Here is a 15,434-nt window from a genome sequence, read left to right as displayed (position 1 = left end):
CTACTTTCTTTTGAATTTTTGCAACTTTCTAAACAGTCCTTTCTTCTCAAAAGGCTGTTCTTCTTGGTATCAAAGCAGACTCGTTTTTCCCCTTTTTTTTCACCTTTCTTCCAATACATAGTGTGTATGGAGAACTGAATCGTATGAATAGTTAAAGAAACCTATTTCAGGCCAGTTGTTAGTGGTTTCTGGAGAGAAGGGGACTGGTTTTGTCGTCCTCTTGACAGATTCAAGTGTGTTGCCTGAAACCCTAATTTTCTGGAGAAGTCTGATTGCGAGCCCCACAGGGAGTTTGACCTAGGCACTCAGTGACTGAAGGCTTTCTCGTTCTCCTTCTTGTAGATCAAATCAAGTGGATTGGTGTTCTGTGAAGTCTACAAGGAGCGGCTGAGTTTTCTCTGTTTCTCCCAGCTTCCGGGTGTGATGCAGGTTACTGGTACGGCTGCATAGAGGTTGGCTCACAACACAGTTTTTGTTCTATCTTCATTTGTTGTTATTCGAAGTTGTTTGAAGTCATTTTTGAAGTATTTAAGAAGATGAACTCCTCAGACTTTGAAAACAAGCATGTTACTGGTACGGCTGCATAGAGGTTGGCTCACAACACAGTTTTTGTTCTATCTTCATTTGTTGTTATTCGAAGTTGTTTGAAGTCATTTTTTAAGTATTTAAGAAGATGAACTCCTCAGACTTTGAAAACAAGCATGTTGCTGAATCTGGACAGGTTCCGGGACTGGCTGTGACCACAGTCAAGCTGCATAGAGGTTGGCTCTCTACTGGCTGTGACCACAGTCAAGCTGGATGGAACTAATTATTTGGCTTGGTCACAATCAGTAAAGATTCATATTTGTAGTAGAGGCAAGTGGGGTTTTATCTCCGGGAGCAAAAAGGCTCCTCCGGAAGATGATCCATCATGTAAAAAGTGGATGCAAGAAAATTATACTGTTATTGGATTGGCTTGTTAACTCAATGCAACCACAGATTAGTCAGCACTATTTGTGGATGAATTCAGCAAAGGAAATTTGGGATAGTGTTGCTGAAACCTATTTCCAAAAATTAAATGTGGTCAGGGTTTACAAGTTGAGAAGTGATGTGAAGAATTTGAGACAGGGGGAGAAACCATTAGTTGTATACTTCTCAACACTAAAGTCTTTATGGCAGGAAATAGATTTGATAGAAGTTGTAGCCTGGGACACCACTAATGATGTTGAGACCTACAGAAAACTGGTTGAGAGAAACAAGGTGTTTGAGTTCTTGGCAGGGCTAAATCCAGAGTACGACATTACAAAGCAAAATATTTTATCCAAGGATAGTGTCTCACTGTCTCAAGCATATGCCTTGGTAAGTGGTGAAGAAAGCAGAAGACTTGTCCAGGTCCAGGGGCTGATCTAAATGATCACTTTGCTAATATGGGAGTGAAACCCAAGGGGGTTGCAGGGACTCCAAGTAGCTCAGGGAAGAAAGAGATTATCTGTGAGTACTGTAAAAAGCCAAAACACACTAAAGACAAGTGCTGGAAATTGCATCCTAAGCTCCTACCTTCAGTTTCAGAAGAAGTCTGATAATATAAAGGCAGGGAGTGCTAATGTTGCTGCTGGTCCAGATAGTGACAGATACCAAACTGAAGAGATGACGGCTAGTGAGCAGTTAGCAGCTATGAAGGCAAAATATGAGAAGTTTGGGAGGATGATCAGTCACCTAGAGGGTGTGACCTCTTCTTCCAACCCTCCAAGAAATTCAACCTCTTCTGCATTTGCTCATTCAGGTATACGGGCTTTTGCCAATCATGCAACCATTTCAGGTAATCGTAGGATCCCTTGGATTATTGATTTTGGTGCTTCTGGTCATATGACCAACCTTTCTACTTTGTTTGTTTTATAGGATTTACTTCCTGGACGTGGCAAAATCACCCTAGCTGATGGCTCTCTTGCCCCTATCTCCGGCAAGGGAACCATCAAGGCTACAGACTCCTTGGTTCTTCCTTCTGCTCTTCATGTACCCAGACTAAATAAAAACTTGTTATCTGTAAGTAGCCTAACGAAGTCATTAAACTGCTATGTAACCTTCTTCCCTTCCTACTGTGTTTTTCAGGATCTAGAGTCTCAGAAGGTGATTGGGAGTGGCCGTGAGGCGAATGGAATATATTTGTTGGATACTCCTGAACAGTGCCATGAACAACCTGGAAAAGCTACTTTGGGGTCTACATCTACAGAGTCCATTAGTCGAGTCATGTTATGTCATTTTCGTTTGGGTCATCTTTCTTTTTCTGCATTAAATCATTTATTCCCAGAACTGTTTAAGGGAATTAGTTTGTCCAGTCTTCATTGTGAGTCTTGTGAAACTGTCAAAACATTGTAGAAACAGTTATCCTCTGAGTAATAAAAGATCTTCTTCTCCTTTTAATATTGTGCACTCTGATGTGTGGGGCCTTACCACTTACCTTCTATGGGTGGCTACAAATATTTTATCTTGTTCATTGATGGCTTTTCTCGGTTCACTTGGATATTTTTTATGAAGTTCCCAGACTTGTGAGGCAATTCCATGAATTTGTCCTAACCCAGTTTGATACCAGAATTAAAATTTTCAGATCTGACAATGCAAAAGAATATTTTGAGAAAAACCTGACCTGCTATCTCACTGATTTAGGGGTTATTTATCAAAACTCGTGTTAGAACCCCAGAACAGAATGGAGTTGCTGAAAGAAAAAATAGACATATTGTTGAAGTTGCAAGAAGTATTCTATTTGCCTCACATGTCCCTACAAAATTTTGGGGTGATGTTAGTTCTCACTACTACCTACCTTATAAACCGTATGCCATCCAGGGTTTTAGGGTTTAAGTCTCCCTTCAGTCTTCTTCATCCGGACAAAGATCTTTTTCCTATTCCTCTTCATGTCTTTGGTTGCACTTGTTATGTACATATCCCAAGTGTCCAGAGACATAAATTTGAACCAAAAGCCCACAAGTGTGTCTTCCTTGGTTATTCCCCCACATAGAAGGGTTACTGTTGTTTTGATCCGAAGACTGACACTCGGTATGTCTCAATGGATGTTACATTTGATGAGCTTTCTTCCTTTTATGGTTCTTCTCTGGAGAGACATTGTCCAAAGGGGGAGGATTTGTCATAGGTGTTTGTCCTTCCTCTTCCTATCCCAGTTGAGTCTTTTGTTGAGTCTCTTCCTCCTTCAAATGAGTCAAGGGAGGATCAGTCACTTCACTGTCATTCCAGTGTTCCTATTCCTCCTCCTTTACCTCCTCGCCCTCTTTTTAATCCCAGGTTGTGTTAATGGCAAAGAACCAGAAATGAGCAGATTGTTTCCCCTACAACACATGAGCCTCATGCACTTCCAGTTACAGATGAGACAACAGGTATTGTTACAGCCCCTTTGGAGCCATCATTCCCAGACCTTGATATCCCCATTGCTATTAGGAAAGGAAAAAGGAAGTACTGCACATTGCATTTCCAAACACCTTTCTTATAGTTTTGCTCTCTCCTTCATATTTTGCCTACCTTTCTTCTGTTGCTTCTAACCCAATTCCCGGGTCTGTGTCAGAAGATCTTAATATTCCAGAATGGAGGGATGCTATGAGAATAGAAATTGATGCCCTATACAAGAATGACACTTGGGAAGTGGTTGATTTGCCTGAAAGGAATGACCCAGTAGGTTGTAAGTGGGTTTTTACTATCAAATATCATGCTGATAGCACCATTGAAAGGTACAAGGCTAGGTTGGTTGCAAAAGGCTATACACAGACATATGGGATTGATTATCTGGAGACCTTTGCCCCTGTTGCCAAGACGACTTCTGTGAGGGTTCTGCTATATTTGGCTCCACACTCAAACTGGCCACTTTATCAACTGGATATAAAGAATGCATTTCTGAATGGAGAATTACATGAGGAGGTCTATATGTCTCTTCCTCCAGGGATGTATGAAACAGATATGAAAGGAAAGGTCTGTAGGCTGAAGAAATCTCTTTATGGACTCAAACAGTCCCCTAGAGCATGGTTTGAAAGGTTTAGGACTGCCCTTGTTAGCTTTGGTTATGTACAGACACAATCTAATCATACCCTCTTTGTGAAGAGGAGAGGATCCTTGGTCGTTTACCTGATTGTGTATGTTGATGATATTGTTGTGACTAGTAATGATGTCTCAGGGATTAATGATCTCAAATCTTTCCTTCATACAGAGTTTGAGATCAAAGATCTGGGGGAATTGAGATACTTTCTTGGCATAGAAGTTGCTAGATTCAAAGATGGAATCCTTATCTCTCAGAGAAAGTATGTTCATGATTTGCTCTCTAAAATAGGGAAGATAGGCGCTAGACCAGTTGTTACTCCTATCGATATGAACCATAAACTCTCTACTTCAGATGGAATATTGTTAGAAGACAAGGGAGTCTTCCAGAGACTACTTGGAAAACTTCTTTATCTATGCATGACTCGGCCAGACATTGCACATGCTGTCAGTTGCATTAGTCAATTCATGCATGCTCCCAAGGATACTCACATGGTAGCAGTAGAGCGGATTCTGTGTTATTTGAAAGGCTCCCTGGAAAGGGAATTCTATTTGCTAAGCATGGCCATATGAAACTTGAAGCCTACACAGATGCTGACTGGGCCGGAAACATTGATGACAGAAGATCTACCTCTGGGTACTATAGTTTGGTGGCAAGTAATATTGTCTCTGGGAGAAACAAGAAACAATCGGTTGTTGCTCGATCTTCAGCCGAAGCAGAATACAGAGCCATGGCTCATGGAGTTTCTGAACTATTGTGGCTTAGATCCTTGATGGAGGAACTAGGTATTGAGCATGATAAGCCAATGATGTTATACTGTGATAATCAGGCCGCCATCAACATTGCTCACAACCCAGTGCAACATGATAGAACTAAGCATATTGAAGTTGACAGACATTTCATTCGAGAAAGAGTGGCTTATGGAGAAGTGTGTCTACCTTTCATCACCTCTGAAGGACAGTTAGCTGATTTCCTCACCAAGGGCATTCCCAAGGCTAAACTTCAGCATGATACTGGCAAGCTTGGCATGATTGACATCTATGCTCAACTTGAGGGAGAGTGTAGAGAAGATGGGCCAAATGGCCCATAGGCTGTTTATCCTTTTTTATCTTTTATATTCTTTGTTGTAATGGGCCTTAATCTGGGCTTTATTCTTTCTTATGTTATGTCTTTTTTAATTTTCTGCCCAACTAGGGGCTTCTCTGTAAATTACCAAAGTTTAACTTAATGAAATAGAATTAAGGGAGTAAGAGAAGAGATTATGTTTGAAAATCTCTCTCTTTGAACCCAAATTATCACCACCTTCTTCTTCTTCTTCTCTCCTCTTGAACTCTGATTTCTACTACTTTCTTTTGAATTTTTGCAACTTTCTAAACAGTACTTTCTTCTCAAAAGGTTGTTTTTCTTGATACCTTCTTAAAAAAAATTGATAAGTAACAAGGTAAAAATATCCATTCAACACCAAATTGCACACAAAGTACACAGCAAAAGAAGTGTACGACATTGGGCCTCCCAAGAGAGGCCCCACCACAATTAACAACAGAAACAAAAACAAATGACAGCAACTGATTACATGTTACAAATTAGCAGTCGGTCCTAGGCAGCCCCAATTTAAACAAACTTTTCCAACCCCGGCCTTGACCAGAGAATCAGCCATCATGTTGGCTAAATTAGAATTTTCAACCCCAACCTTCTTAAAATTAGAATTCCCAAAGTGAAAGAAGCTTTAAATAAGATAAAGAAAGAATAGGCATTAGGAGCTAATGGTATCTGAATAGAAGTTTGAAAAGGTATGGAAGAGGAAGGCCTATCATGGCTAACTGTTCAATAAGATAACAAAAACAAAGAAGATGCCAAGTGAATGGACAAAGAGCACAATAGTTCCTATATTTAAAAACAAAGGCTATACCAATGTCGTAATATTTATCGTCAGATTAAATTTATAAGCCACTCCATGAAACTTCTGGAGAGAGTAATTGAGCAGAAGCTACAATATGAAACTATGTAAATTAAAAAATCAAATTGGTTTTTAACTAGCTTGGAGAGGTTGCATCTCGTGCCTCTCCTTGGGGACATTGTACTATTTATCATTGTTGATTAATAAATTTCTTTCAATTATCAAAAAAAAAAATCAATTTGGTTTTTGCCATGGAGATAAACCATGAAAGCTATATTTTTTATTGGGATAATTGTTAGACAAGTTCAAACAGAAGAGAAATCTTATATGGTATCACTGATTTAGAGAAAACATATGAAAGAATCACTAGAGAGATAATATGGTGGGTTTTGGAAAAGAGAGGAGTACCAAAAAGGTAAAAATAACTTAATTAAGGATATGTATAGGGTAAAACAACCAGTGTTAAAACACCTGTGAGGGAAACATCAAAGTTTCCAATCACAATAGGATTTCACCAAGCTCAGCACTTAGCCCTTATTTATTAGCACTAATCATGGAAGTTTTTTTTTTTTTGATAGATGAATGGAATTTTAATTAATAAAGAGGAAGAAAGAGTACAACCAGCCTAAGAAGAGGCACAAGATGCTACCTCCCCTTTAAGGATGCTTACAATTTTCAACTCTAACCAGATTACAGTTTACAAAGTAGCCCAATACAAAGAAACCGGAGAAACCCCTTGTTTAGCTAAATAATCATCCAAGGCATTTTCCAATATGCTAAACCAATGAAAGCTGACTGACATATTCCTTGTAAGCCGTTTAACTTTTGAAGATCCCTATAACCCCAAATAACAGTTCCAGACCCGACAACCACCCCACCTTAGAGTCTCCATCAATTATCAAATTCTCCACTCCAAGTTGGTTAGCAATCTGTATTCCTTGTACAACAGCTAGCATCTCAGCCCTTGTAGAGTCTTCATCTCCCATCAGACCAGAAAATATGGAGAGAAAGCTGCTGTCCTTATCATCTCTCTAAGATCCCTCCTATACCCGAAGGTCCTAGATTACCTTGACCACTCCCATCAAAGTTCAGCTTTATAATAATGCCCTCCAGAGGTAGTATCCAACTTTCTTGAATTCTATTATTCTTGGAAGATGTGAAGGCCATTGCTGCCCAACTCCTCCGAAAATCATCATTGGAATAATTCTCCAAAAGAACTGAGATTTTCAACCAAAGAATTGCCCTTGTCATAATACACTCCTTTACTTCAGAAAGACTTCTTTCCTTTTTCTTGGAATATTCTAGCATTCCTTTCCTCCCAGATAGTCCATAAAAGAGCTGCTCTAATACATTTACACATTAGTTTCTCTCTCTTCATAGGCCACCCAAAAGTAGACGGATCAAAAAGCAAATTTACTTCATATGGCAAGTTTCACTTACATCCAAACAATATAAAAATCCAATTCGAAATAGTTGCAACAAAGGACCAAGATATTAGTAAGTGGTAACAGTCCTCATTTTGCAATCTGCACTTTGCATAGAGTTACCAATTTGGGGACAAACACTAAAAATGTCTCTTCTTTTGTAGGTTATCCAAAGTATTAATCTTACCATAGTACACTTCCCAGCAAAAAAACATCTATATTAAGGGGAAGGCCTAGACTAAATTTCTTTAACTGGGAGTCTGGGAACACCCAAGGAGAGGAGTTAGAACAAAGGGGCTTGAAGAAGGCATAAGTAAAAGAGCCACTCAGAGTCAAGGTCCAAATTCTTCTGTTAGGTTTTAAGTGGGTCTAGACAAACAAAATCCAATAAAAGCAAAAGCTCAGAGACAAAAGAGAATTCCGCATCCCTCAACCCTCTATGAAAGCCAAAATCCCAATTTAAAGACAACAGAAGAACTAGGGAAGAAAGGAAACTAGAGATACCCTTTAATAGAGGGAAATAGAATAAAGGGAGGGAAAGAGGTCATTAAGAGGTTGAGTTCCCACCCAAACATCTTCCTAGAAGAGAACAAAACTACCAAAGAAAACATCATACTTTACAAACTTGAGGAATTTAGGGAGAATGTTGTGTATTGCCTTCCAAGGTTTTTGGTAAGTGTAGCCTGTTGAGATACCCTAGCATCCCAACCATTTTCAGAACAGCCATGGATACTATCTCCCACCTCATGCCACAAGCTCTCTCTTTCCAAAGGCCACCTCCACAACCATTTGCCTAGTAGAGCTTCATTCTTACGTGTTAGATTCCCTAACCCTAATCCCCTTTCTTCCTTACTTTGACGAACCACCTCCCACCTAATCAAGTAATCATTTTTCTCTTCCCCTAGTTCCCACAAGAAATCCCTCGTCAATTTTTCTATCTTCTTATCTTCCCTAGAAGGAATCTTAAAGACAAACAAAAAATAAATCGGTAGGTTGGCAAGCTGACCCTAGTTAAAGTAACTTCGGCGGTTTGGCCCCCAAAGAAATATAATTCTATTTTCAAGTTGCTAACCTTCTTTCAAACTTTTCCATTATTGGGTTCCAAAACCAACTCCCCTTTGGATTAGCACCTAGGAGTCCTAAATAGGTCAAGGGCCATTCAGAGATGGTGCACTCTAAAGCAAGCAACAACAAACTCCAATTTCCCAACTCCCCAAGTTCAACTCCACCCAGTGTTTTAAAAGCACAAGGTGCAAAAACGAAAATATGCAAGGGGCAATTTGTGCTTGAGGCGCAAGGCGAGGTGCGTGCGTTTTTGAAGCAAGGTGTAAAAATACAAAAAATGCCAAAAACAATGTTTTAAAAACCGACCTAGAAGTCGAACCATTTTTGCCTCCGGGTCGTGGGTCACCAGTTCGACCAGTTGGGTCAAGCTGTTTAGACCGTGCCATGTCAACACATATATATATATATATATGTGTGTGTGTGTGTGTGTAAATATATATTTTATCAATAAATAATGCATAAACATGTTTTAGATATGTTATATGCATTTTTATATTTAATTTATATATTTTTAACTCATTTTTAATTTTTTATTTATAAAAAATGTTAAAAATTGCAATTTGAGGCCAAAAAAGGTTTTTTTTTTGCGAAAATAGCGGGGCCAGGTGCCTACAGCCCCTTGGGACACATAGATCTCAAAAATTTACCCAAAATCAAAAAAAAATCACCCCAATCGGACATCAGAGTGCAAAGTTATGGTCTCTGAAAGTTTGCATACATTGAATGTGCAACATGCGACCCAGTGACCAAGTTGAACAGGTCAACAGTAGAACCGAATGGGTCAAACGGTTCTTGACCAATTTAACAGTTTTTTACCGTCTGACGGGTCTTGATTGAATCGGACCCAAAATCTTAACTGGGTGACAGTTCAAACGGTTCGACCGGCTGGGTCAACAGTGGGTTGAAAACACTACAAAAAAAACAAAAAAAAAGTCAGAAAATTAAAAAAAATGCAAAAAAAAATATATCAAACATAATATTAATAAAAAATATAAACTTAAATTTTAAAATAAATGTTTTAAAAAACCTATTATCTAAAATTAAAATACATAAACAAAACATGTAAAGCGTATTCAAATGAAAATTTAAAAAAATATATCAAACATATAAAACATTTTCAAGTATGTAAAACCCACAATCTCTTTTTTTCCTCAATTGCATTACTTCAAGTAGCTAATGTGACGTAAAACATATTGCATTCTTGATTCTATGAACCGCCTTTGTACCATGCCCTTCGAGGCAAGCCCAAACAAGTCTATGTTAGGGTCTTAAATTCTTAATTCTCACACAAAAAATAGTAATTTTATAATTTTAATTGCCTTTTAACAAGATATTTTATTAGGATGAATGAATGAACAACATTAGCAAATAGGGGATTCTCGAGGGGCGTGGTCGGGGGTCTGGGGGCAGAGCCCCTGCCCCAACCGCTAGGTTGAAAAAAAAAAACAAAAAGCATAAAAATTTAAAAATCTAAGGCACAAGGCACATCAGGCACATGCCTAGGCACACTAGGCGTGTGCCTTTTGAAAATGTTGTGCCTAGGACCTAGGCAAGGCGCATACCCTAAAATGTGCCTGCCTGTGCGCCTAGGTGCACCTTTTAAATCACTGACCCCACAAACAACGCTTGCCAAAATTAATTTTCAAATTAGATGCACTCTCAAAGAGAATTATTAGATTCTTTAGTTTTCTCCACTTCATCAAATCACACCCTTCACAAAAAATTATAATTCCATCTGCAAACTGAAGGTGAGTCACCGGAGCTCTATCAGAGTTTTTTGCCGAAGGAAGTCCCATGGTGCATTTGTTCACTAATGTTAAAGAAGGATTAAATGAAAAATAAGATTTCATGGACAAAGATCTTACAAACAAGAGGTTCTAAAATAGATAGGACTAAAATAAAATGCATGCAATGTAAATTTATTAATAATAAAAGTGGAAACCGGAGCACACCTAGGATTGGAGACCAAGAGATGATGTGGCCCCTTCCATTACCTTCATTGGTTAATCCATAAAGAAGGAAAGATTAAGGAGAATGTTGCCCACAGAATAAGAGTAGGATGGACAAATTGGAGGGATGCACCAGAATCTTATTTGATAGGACAATACCACTTAGACTAGAAAGAAAGTTTTACAAAACAGTTATAAGGCCAATGACATTGTATGAAGGAAAAGAGGGAAAACTAAGTGTGGTAGATATGTGAGTGTTGAGATAGATAAGAGGGAAAACTAAAAAAGGATAGGATCTGAAATAAGCTTATTCAAAGGAATATAAGAGTAGTTCCAAACTTCCAATAGGTGATAAGACAAGGGAAAGTAGACTATGATGGTTTGAGTATAGGTGAAAAATACCATCTATAGCGCCAATAAGTAGTCATCCATAAGTTAATAGGGCTAGAAGAGCAAAGGGCAAGTCAATGTATCTTGGGTGCCAAGGGCAGCCAATAGATTGGCAGAAACTTAAGCTAAGAGTGAGGTCAACAGGCCTGCAATATTTTGGGCACAGTTATAAAATGTCATATCAAACGTAGGGGTAAAGAAGCAAGTCTGACCTGAGAACAGGGCTGCTAGACAGTTTTGTAATATTATTATTCATTTTAAGAGCTAGGGGCAGGTCAAAAAGGACACGAGTTGAAGTAGGGGGAAATGATTTAAGGGCCCACAGTTTAGCAATGGATATGGTAATGAACAGGATAGAACGACTAACAGCATATAGTTGGAACAAGGCTTATATGATGCTGACAATATTGATGAAGATATACACGGATATAATGTAAGTATCACATGCACACATACATCCCAAAGGAGAAGTTACAGATCCACAAGATGTACCTCCATCAGATGACAGCAGAGAGAAGTCGAAATAAATAAATAAATTAGGGTAGGTAAAGAGTGATTCTGAGGTGCTACACTCCCATCCCAAGGGTAAAAAACTTGCAAAATAGCTGATTGGTGAATCACTATATCATATCTAGATGAGGTACAATTGCCAAGAAAAATATTGGTTTCAGGCATACCTTAAAATATCTTGCACACATGTTAAACCTGCCAATTTCCGTAAAAATATTGGCTGCCTGATTTAAACATGAAATAGCCTCTGCAGAGAGCATCTAATATTAGTGAGCTGTCAGATGATATTAACCGTTACAAAGTAGGACAAAATAACAGAGATTGAAAATGTGAACAGAAATTTCTCATTTTGTAATTACAAAAGATGACATCCCTTGCTCAGGACTTGGCAAACCATGGCATTCAGCTTCCAGATTCATGTCCTTAGGTTACACCTATCTGTGTTATAACTTTATATAATGCTAGGCTGGAAAAGGAAGCAGAAATTCATCCACAGATAATTCTGCGGGTAATGTCTTCTTCATTCTCTCATTCATTGTGGATTATTGAACCAAGGAAGCACAAATTGTCACTTTTGAGGCATGTACCCTCATTTATACTTTTTTGTTAAAATTACAGTATTATATTCCTCCTAGATCCTAATTCTCTTAAAAATTATTTCTACAACTTTAATGTATTATTACCAATAAAAAGATACTGAACAAGTATTGGGCCTACTCTCAACAGGGAGGACCAGGTCCATGAAACCTCTTCAACAGTTATAACTCTGCATTTAACCACACTAATTTTTCTATTATATATTCTTCCAAATTCTATGAGCAAGCATTCCACTCCTGAAATTGGGTTCCCGAGAGAGCAGCCACTGAAATCGAGCTTAATCACTTTCCCTGCCCATGCCGCCTGGCTGCAGGAGGGTTGTTATGATTTATGACTGATAACATGCTGTCATTGTAAAAAATGTACTCGCCATGGTCTGCAACCCTCTCATCAGAATCCAAATATATTCATGTAAGCTCCTATTTGTGCAACCTATCCATGTTTTTAGGAACCAAAAAAACACACTCCAAAAATATTTGTTGTACCAAAAAAGAGTCTAACCATAAGAATTGGCAGATGCCCATTAGGAGCATGCAGCCTTGTTATATATTCTATCAATAAACTATTGTTGATAATTAAAAGATTGGGGAAGTTAATGAGGTATTTTCTTTGGATACCAAAAGAAACATCTCGTCAATGGGGAACAACATGTAAAAGGAAACATCATGGGGGCTTAGGTCTAGGAAGGATAAAATCTAGGAACCTATCCTTGTTCAGAGAGTGGTTAGGACGTTCTTGTTGGGTTCAGATAAACTCTAGCACTTTTTGATATGTAGGCTATAGCAACAATGGTGTTGATTCCAATAGGTGGGATGCAGAGCTGGCAAGAAAAGCAGCATTGTCTTCTCCATTGAAACATGTCATCCATCCTGTCTTAGTTTCACAAGATGGGATCATTTGAGAGGTAAGTTCATAAATAGAAGTAATCTAGCCACTCAAACTAGAAGCATTTGCTTGGCTGATATCTTCATATAGTGTTTTGTCTATTCACCACTTAAAAAAAGTTGAGGGTTTTAGCTGGCCAGCCTTTGTGTTGTTTGTAGGCATTTTGAGGAGAACATGATTCATCTATTCATTTTTTGTGACATGGTGGTGCATGTATGAAGTTATTTCTTTGTGTTAGTCAAAAGACCTAGATACCAACCTCCTTTTCTGGTGAAGGTCTTCTTGTCGCCATCCCTTGGTAGATTTGAAGGGCCAAGATCTTTTAGAGGACTATACCTTTCCTAGTTTTTTGAGAGGCTTTGGTGAGAAAGGAAAAGATGGATTTTTTAAGGGATGGCTAGGGACAAGAGGTGTATCTGTGCTGATATTGGTCCCCTTCTTTTCAATTGGATGATGGACCATGCAGGGTTGGATGATGTATTCAAAGCCTCATTTGGAGATCAATTTTGGACTGCACTGGACTTAGCTGATGTCTATGTATGGACATGTGAATTCTATCTAGTCTTTATGAGAGACACTTCTGTTTTATACTTTCGCTTTGTAATCAAGTATCCTCTCAATATTCTTTCCTCTCGCATTTCCCCTTCATCATAGTTAGAGATGTATTTTCGATGAACATATAATAGATTGATGATTGACATATCAAGTTATATATGAGCTGGTAATATGATAACCTTGAGGAGAAACCTTTTTGTAACAGTTTGCAGCATTCGCATAGGATGAAGCAGCTTCATGCTTGCTTTCTGCCTGTAAATAGAAAATAAAAGCATTAGAAAGGTTCATAAAGAAATATTTGAGTTTGGCAATGCATTACACAAAGCACTTACCTTCAAATAGCAGTTAGCCATTTTGACATATACAGATCCAGCTTTATCCCCTGAAAACAATTGAAGGGTTAGCAAGCTAATAAATTTTGGGTCTACCTCTACCAAAATTCACTGAACTAGATTAAGAAGGAAAAAATGAACTTTGGATCTGCCATTTAACCACGTTGAATTTCCTATGAGTGATCAAACCCATAGTTCTTCAAACATCCGAACTAATCAGGTTAAACTGCATGAATCCTTTCGTTCCCTCCCTCCCTCATTAGCTAAGAATAGAGTTGCTTGGTCTGGACTGTACCCTGAGCCTCAGATTTTGCTCTACTTTTTCCTCTCCTTCCCATTTTGTTCCACATGATCTTTTCTTCTTGAAAAGTATCACCTCTCTTCTTATTGAAAAATAAATGAATAAAAAGAAAGTCAAACTTATAAAGACTGTTAGATTAGTTTTCATTGACACGCTTTGCTTTTCTAAAATAAACATAAGAATGCATCTAAATTTGAGCTCCACAGTTCTAAATGGTAATTACCAAAAAAAAAGGAGAGAGAGAATCATCTCTATGAAAAGAAACAAACTTCCATCCATCGGTTGCCATACTATGAAGGATGAAGTTGGGCCAGAGCTCTCAATCAACTACAAGTGCCTCACTTTCATCTCTAAGCTGGAAGCTTGGTCCCAGTGGATACTAGATAAATAAAAGTTTAATGGAGATCTAACAACGATAATTCGATGCCAAGCAATCAGCTAATATGAAAGGTTCTTTATTGATACTACAGGGACCCCAATTGTAACTTGTAGCAGGAATCCTACGGACCCATCAAGCGCGGGTTGAGCTGAGCAATTATATTTAAATTGTCATGTCAAGGTTCAGATATTTAATTGCATAGTGAAAAGCGTCCATTTGCATCATTAAGAGACTGATCAAACAAACGCAATTCGATAACCGAGCATCAAACCTCCTCCCCCACCTACAATGGATCTAAACGAAACCTGAATCAACAATAACTACTTAAAAAAAACAGGAAAACAAAAGGATGTTGCCATGAGATAACATGGAAAGCTTCACTTTAATCGCATCTAAACCTTAACTCTATAACACAAATAATCAAAAGATAATCAATTGAGGGATGGAATGATTACAGGCTTTGGCGAGTTTGTAGCTAGTCGCAGCTTTTTCGAATAAATCTGCAGCATCTTCATATTTATTACCAAACAAACCCCAACCACTGATCTTCTTATCTGCTTTCTTCTCAAAGTCCTCTCCTTTGCCAATTTGATCCGCCATTTTCTGCACTTCCGATCTCCCTTGCGTCGTAAATGTGAGAGACAGAGGGAAGACGGTAGACGGAATAAAGGTGGAGATTCGGAAGGATGTCCGATTTTATTTTATTTATAAGAAGAGGAAAACACGACAAAGAAAAGTAAAAGGCTGTGATGGAGTCCTTCCTTGGGAGAACGAAAAACAGGTTTTCCTTCGCTGTTAAGCTGGAATGTTCATTCAGTGGAGCAACATACGAAAAAGCCTCTATGGCTATGCCCCCCCTGCTCAGCAGCGGTCCTAATTATTGATCTTAACACATCCTATCGAAACCATAAATAAGGTTCCAATCCAACGGTTTCAGTAAAAAAGAAAAGAGCATCCTCTCCAAAGGTATTCCACCGTGGTCAAAAGTTACAAACGCGCACTGATTCTTCAAGCAGGGAAAAACAGTATTAGTAGGGGATTGTTCAAGTTTGGGCCGGGCTCAACAACCGAGCCCAACCCACATCGATGACCCTGGTTAAGATTTGGCCGCATTCTAATTTCTAATCCTCCTCTT

At 38.5% G+C, this 15,434-nt stretch overlaps 1 protein-coding gene across 1 annotated transcript in view; it reads right to left on the bottom strand.

The window, feature by feature from the left end:
* The window catches only part of LOC104602487 (alpha-soluble NSF attachment protein-like), a 28,226-nt gene extending 13,071 nt beyond the window's left edge, over positions 1-15,155 (bottom strand). Inside the window, exons 1-4 of the mRNA XM_010266186.3 lie at positions 14,755-15,155; positions 13,620-13,669; positions 13,467-13,539; positions 11,418-11,497 (exon numbers count right to left, since the gene is read on the bottom strand). Of these exons, the coding sequence (XP_010264488.1) occupies positions 11,418-11,497; positions 13,467-13,539; positions 13,620-13,669; positions 14,755-14,899 (348 nt within the window). The 5' untranslated portion in view covers positions 14,900-15,155. The remainder of the gene's footprint in view (positions 1-11,417; positions 11,498-13,466; positions 13,540-13,619; positions 13,670-14,754) is intronic.
* Positions 15,156-15,434: the final 279 nt, after the last annotated feature.

Source organism: Nelumbo nucifera, chromosome 2 (assembly GCF_055504915.1).
Source record: "Nelumbo nucifera cultivar China Antique chromosome 2, China Antique-T2T, whole genome shotgun sequence".
Lineage (NCBI taxonomy): Eukaryota > Viridiplantae > Streptophyta > Magnoliopsida > Proteales > Nelumbonaceae > Nelumbo > Nelumbo nucifera.
Note: the sequence above shows the minus strand (reverse complement) of the source record. Positions and strands in the feature narration are given on the sequence as shown.